Genomic DNA, 6,232 nt, shown 5'->3' with positions numbered 1-6,232 from the left:
TAGGTGCAAATTTTAAACTTCACAGTTACAATGAAATGGCCCAAACAGTTGACACTTTTTGCCATTCTACTGATAAAATGCAAAAACTCAGAAAGGCAGAAATTAATTTCCATTTCAGAACAGACTGACACTAATTGATTTTATTCTGTGAATCGCCCTGAGACCTCTGGGTACAGGGCGGTATATAAATTCAATAAATAAATAATAATTGTAAAGATTTTTGTAGACTTTTTTCAAAATAATAGCCATCAGAGATAGTTTTCTTTTAAGCACATGATTAATGCATAAAGCCAATAAAATTGTTTAACACTGACAGATTTCAATACCAGTGTTTGACCAGTTTCAGAAGTCATAAATGGAATTCTTGCCTCTACATGAATGAAGACTATCACAGTCCAACACATTGACTTAAATAGACATGATTATGGTCATTGTCCATTTGCAACATTTATAACAGGAACAGCCAGGAGCTGCGTACTCTCATGTCTGCGTGAGAAAATACCCAGACCTCCCAGGGACTAATAACATTTGGTACTATATGGGCCTAGGTTGTTAAATTGCACACATAAGGGTAGTGTTCCCCTCCAGTGTGGTGTAGTGGTTAAGAGCGGTAGACTGGGGAACCGGGTTCGCGTCTCCGCTCCTCCACATGCAGCTGCTGGGTGACCTTGGGCCAGTCACACTTCTTTGAAGTCTCTCAGCCCCACTCACCTCACAGAGTGTTTGTTGTGGGGGAGGAAGGGAAAGGAGAATGTTAGCCGCTTTGAGACTCCTTAAAAGGGAGTGAAAGGCGGGATATCAAATCCAAACTCTTCTTCCATGAAGCCTTTGAAGAGCAGCAGTTGAAATAGCCACAGTAGCGAAGGAGTGGAGTCCTTTCTATCCAAGTTGGCTACCTTAGTCTTGTCAGGCAGAAAGGCTGGGTATAAATATTTTAAATAAATCCACAATGTTTTTAAAACTTTTATTTATGAAGCTTTAACAGCCTTTATACACACATTGCACAGTATCCATCACTTATCTCTTTTCCCGACTTGCCAATCCATCTCTCTTGTAGGTTAAATTGTATATTGTACCCTCTAAGATAATCTCCAAAATACCTCCACTCTACTCTTCTCTTTAACATCCTTATTCCTTAGTTTTGCGGTCAAGGTTACTAATTCTACATATTCTATCAGTTTGCTTTACCAAGTTTCCTTCGTGGGTATCTCTACTTCTTTCCAATTTTTTTGCATATACTATTCTAGCTGCAGCGATTGAGTGCAGAAAGATATTGAGTGCCTTTTTTGGAATGCCATCACCTATTATCCCTAACAGGAAGGCCTCTGGTCTTTTGGGAAATGTGAATTTTAAAATCTTTAATTATTCTTTAGAGCAGGCATCCCCAAACTCGGCCCTCCAGCTGTTTTGGGACTACAATTCCCATAATCCCTGACCACTAGTCCTGTTAGCTAGGGATGATGGGAGTTGTAGTCCCAAAACAGCTGGAGGGCCGAGTTTGGGGATGCCTGCTCTAGAGTATTTACACAACCACCACATATGAATCAGGGTTCCCTCTACCTCGTGGCACTTCCAGCATAAATTAGACCCTTTTTTATACATTTTCACTAATTTGTTGGGTTGTCAAGTACCACTGGTACATCATCTTTTGTAGGTTTTCCTTAATAAGTTAACAGGCAGAAAAATTCATGGTTCCCCCCCCCCCCCCATAATTTTTCCCATGTGGACAATTCTATGTTGCAACCAATATCTATGGCCCATTTTGTCATTGTCGTCTTTACCATCTCATCTTTGGTCTCCCACTCCAATAACACTTTATAAATTTTTGAGATTACCAGTAATTTATCATCCTTTCCTAATACAATTTTTTCAAATTCTGAACTCATTTCCGCCAATCCTTTTTCCTTATCTCTTTTAAATACCGGTAACTCATTCACCTGAAAATACTGAAACCAATCTATAGTATGACCCCAAATCTCTTCTCCTTTTTTTAGGTGAACTCCTCCTTCTTTAAACTTTATACGTGGCCCATTAGTCCATATTCAACCTTTTCACTGAGACCACCTCAGTTGGGGATATCCATTTTTGGGGTTTCTCTCTAAAAGATCTTTGTGTCGCTGCCAAACCGTGTACATACTTCTTATGACATGGTTTTGGAAACCTTTGTGCACCCTTGATTTGTCGTAATGCAGATATGCCTGCCATTCAAAGTGTAGATCAAAACCTTCTAGGTCTAAAATGTTGGTATCTCTTAGCTCCATCTATTCTTTCATCCAACAAAGACACGTTGCCTCATAATAAAATCTAAGGTCTGGAAGGGCAAAGTCCCCTCTTTCTCTTACATCTGTCAGATTTGTATACTTAATTCGGGTTTTCCCCCTACCAAATGAAGTTTGTCACGTCCTATTTTCACATTTTGAAACAGTTTGGGCTATTACCACAAGTGTTTGAAATAAGAAGATCATCTTGGGCAAAACATTCATTTTGACTGCGGATATTCTTCCTAACAAAGAAAGGTTCAGTCTAGTCCATTTTTCTAGATTCTTTTTATTTCATTCCAGATTTTATCATACTTATCCTGAAAAAGGTTTTTAGCTGATATCCATATCCCCAAATATTTTTTTGTTTTAATTCCCATAATATTCTCAAGTCTTTGTTTTGCCTGTGAGTCTAAATTTTTTACTATCATTTTTGTTTTTTCCTTATTTATATAGAATCCTGCCAAGCTGCCAAATTTTGTTATAGTTTCTATTGCCCTTGGGACGCCTACCATCGATTTTTCCAATATCAACACGTCGTCCACAAAGGCTTTCACTTTGTATTCTCTCTGCCCAACCTTAATTCCTGTTATTTCATCATTTTTCATATTTCTCTAGTTAACACTTCTAATACGTATTAGGATAAACAACAGTGGCAACAGGGGGCATCCCTGCCTTGTCCCCTTCTTGATGCTACTTTTTTCTGTGACATTACTATTTATTATTAAGCTCGCCTATTGCTCTGTGTATACTGCATTTATCCCATTAGAGAATATGGCATTCAGAACAGCATTCTCCACTAATTTCCTCAGGGAGACCCAGAACACATTGTCAAAGGCCTTTTCAGCATATAGGAATATTAGTGCTGCTTCTTTTTCATTTCTTTTTTCCAAGTATTTGATCACATTTCTAGTATTATTCCTTGGTTTAAAAAACCTGCTTGATCCTCATAAATAGGTGATTCTAGGACCACCATCAGCTTTTTTGCCATTATTGCAGTGTACAACTTATAATCATTGTTCAGTAAGGAGATCAGCCTGTAGGTCTTGGCTTGGAGTATATCCTGATCTTGTTTGGGGATTAGAGTAATGTAAACGTTCTTCTATGATGTTGGTATTGTTCTCCCTTGTAAACTTTCATTCATAAGATCTTTAAGGGGCGTGGTAATGTTTCTCTTAATATTTTATAATTTGCGACTGAAAGTTCGTCCAGACCAGGAGGTTTGCCAGACTTTGCCTGCTTGATAGGTACATCTATTTCCATCATTGAGATGGAGGCATTCAGACTATCTACTTGGTCCTTTGTTAGCTGTGGTAGGTAACATTTTTGCAAATATTCTTATATGTCTTTCTCACTCTCCTTTCCATTCACATACAAAGTTGAGTAGTATCTTAAAATTTCTTTTCTGAATTCTTTTTGGTTATATATCCTCTCCCCTACCATTATCTTGTTTACTATATTAGGGGTTTTCTCCCTTTGAAGCTGCCACGCTAGTAATTTTCCCAGCTTATTGGCAAACTCAAATTGTTTTCGTTTTAAAGCTTTTTAGTTGTTGCTCTATTTCATTCTGAGTGATCATGGCAAATTGCTTTTGTAGTATTTTCAGTTTCTGAATACAAACTTTATCACCTGGTTTGTCCTCTAATATTTTTTCATAACACACCATTTCCTTCAAAATTCTTTTTCTTCCTCTTTTCTTTCTATAAAATGCATTTTGCTGAATAAAGAAGCCTCTTACAACCACATTACCAGCATATCACATCCTGATCCATTCCTTTACAGTGGTACCTCAGGTTAAGTACATAATTTGTTCTGGAGGTCCATACTTAACCTGAAACTGTTCTTAACCTGAAGCACCACTTTAGCTAATGGGGCTTCCAGCTGCTGCTGCAGCACGATTTCTGTTCTCATCCTGAAGCAAAGTTCTTAACCTGAAGCACTATTTCTGGGTTAGCGGAGTCTGTAACCTGAAGCTTTATCATTTTCTGTCAACACCACCGCATTAAGTCCTCTAATATTATTATCTCATTACATCTTTCAAATAATTTGCCTTCCAGCTCTCTATAGAACTCCAGTATTTATTTATTTTTATTTAGCTAGCCTACAAGGTGATTAGCTCCACTTTCTACACATACCTGTGTTAGTAATTTTTTTTATATACAACCTGGAAAAAGGTCAGATGAATTCAATCTTGTCCTCTTCCAGTTGTTCCATTAGCAAAAATGGTAGAGTACGGAAGTTTTGACTAGCGTTGACCACCCACATTTTTCCAGAACCCCTGATCATTTCTCATAAATAGGGACCATCTTTCCTTAAAGTTCAACCAAAATAGAAACAACCTTGACTGTCATCACAACCTAGCTGGACTAGGATTGCCTAATGTGTTCAAGTTACAGTCCTAAACATTCTTTCCATGCTCCTGTAAATATTTAACGGTGGGGGGCAAAGATTCACCAAGTTCAATAAACTTCCTCTAGTAAGTATACTAGTCAGTACAATTGCTGCCTTCCTCTGAAACAAAACCAGTTGAAAACCAAGATAAAAGGCCAGATTCAGCTAAATAGTTGTGCTAGTGCAACAAGTCATGTTAATAGAAAGATGGGAAACTGGTCTACCTGGCAAGCAGAAATATTTGCAATGACTGAACAATAACAGCACAATGCTGAACTCTTCCCATAGTATTTCTAAGTAAAATATATTTATAATCAGTCTTACTGACAAATCTCAAATTCTCTTTTAGATGTAATAGATAAGGTTAGAAAGTAAGCAAGCTGTCCTTACCAAGTTGTTGCTCTCCAAGCCAGATGTGCATACAAATCCAACATATACAAGTGGCCTCCAAGAACACAGAAGACCTGCAGAACACACTTCAAACCCCTCACAATACAGGACTTGATGCATTCAGAAATATTTATTTATAAACTGCTTCAATTACTGATTATTTATATTTTAAAAAGTCTCAAACAGCAAAACCAGTTCAAGATTCACTGGATTGCATTCAATGTTAACATTTCAAAAGTATTTAGTGAAATACTTTATTTACACTAGAAAAATGTACAAGCTTACCAAGAGACACCAAAGCAACTCTTCTTCTTAGCCTTCAGTTGTGAAGAGGAGCAATGGTCCCAGAAACATCACATTCTGGCAGAGTACTTTCCTTTGCCTGCATAAAGGATAGCACCCTCTCCCCAAAACAGGGAACCCTCAAACAAGATAGGATGAACCTTCTGCTTGCATTTTAAATACAGTTAACAGCAAACCAAAGAAGTGACAGACAAATAGAGAGGGAAGAAATTCATTTAACAAGTGGGTAACTACTGAAGTGGCCGCTTATTCAGATGCTTGCTGGCTTGTTCTTCCATCTGCATGGCAAGGGTTAGTTCTTCCAGAGTGTCTATGGAAGAGGAAGACAGAGAAGATAGACGTCAGCATAAGACCCCTTTGAGGGGCATCCAGAAAACAAAAAAAGAAACACACATCTAGACACTCCATTTCTTTCTTTCTGACCACTCTTGTGGCAGGAACAGGATCCAGCCAGCAGGCAAGAGCCTGAGTTCCCTTAGCAGAACGAACCATTTTGACAAGAGGGCGAGGCCCAGATGTCAATCACCTGACACCCCACTTCAAAGCTGGGCTGCAAAGAACAATACCCAAGGGCCTTGCTCTAATTGTCAATCAGCTGATTGGAGCTTACAGCAAGTCCTGTTTTGGGCAGGGATCAACAGCACTATGGAGTTCCTATTTGGAATTCAGATTGTGCAGCCAGTCTCTCCAGGACTTGCTGTCAGCCATTGCTGTCTTGTCCCATTCAAGTATATGAAAAATATCTTGTGGCAAAATAGCATTGTGTATGACTGAAAACAAAAGTGAAACTAATTTTTTGCCTCAGGATTGTAATGTTTGCAAAGAGAGCCACCTAGTGAATGCTTTGTAAAATGCCTATTCCTTTAGTTCTGGAAAATCACAGTACAGTG

The 6,232-nt window shown here is 38.4% G+C and overlaps 1 protein-coding gene across 4 annotated transcripts in view; it reads right to left on the bottom strand.

Annotated features, from left to right (window-relative positions):
- Nucleotides 1-950: 950 nt before the first annotated feature.
- KIF2C (kinesin family member 2C) overlaps nucleotides 951-6,232 on the bottom strand; it is a 30,438-nt gene continuing 25,156 nt past the window's right edge. For all 4 annotated transcript variants that reach the window (XM_077928789.1, XM_028733690.2, XM_028733692.2 and 1 more), the window contains exon 21: nucleotides 951-5,652. In XM_077928789.1, the coding sequence (XP_077784915.1) occupies nucleotides 5,573-5,652 (80 nt within the window). In that variant the 3' untranslated portion in view covers nucleotides 951-5,572. The remainder of the gene's footprint in view (nucleotides 5,653-6,232) is intronic.

Source organism: Podarcis muralis, chromosome 5, assembly GCF_964188315.1.
Source record: "Podarcis muralis chromosome 5, rPodMur119.hap1.1, whole genome shotgun sequence".
Classification (NCBI taxonomy): Eukaryota; Metazoa; Chordata; class Lepidosauria; order Squamata; family Lacertidae; genus Podarcis; species Podarcis muralis.
The sequence above is the reverse complement of the archived record's forward strand: the minus strand, read 5'-3'. Positions and strand labels throughout refer to the sequence as shown.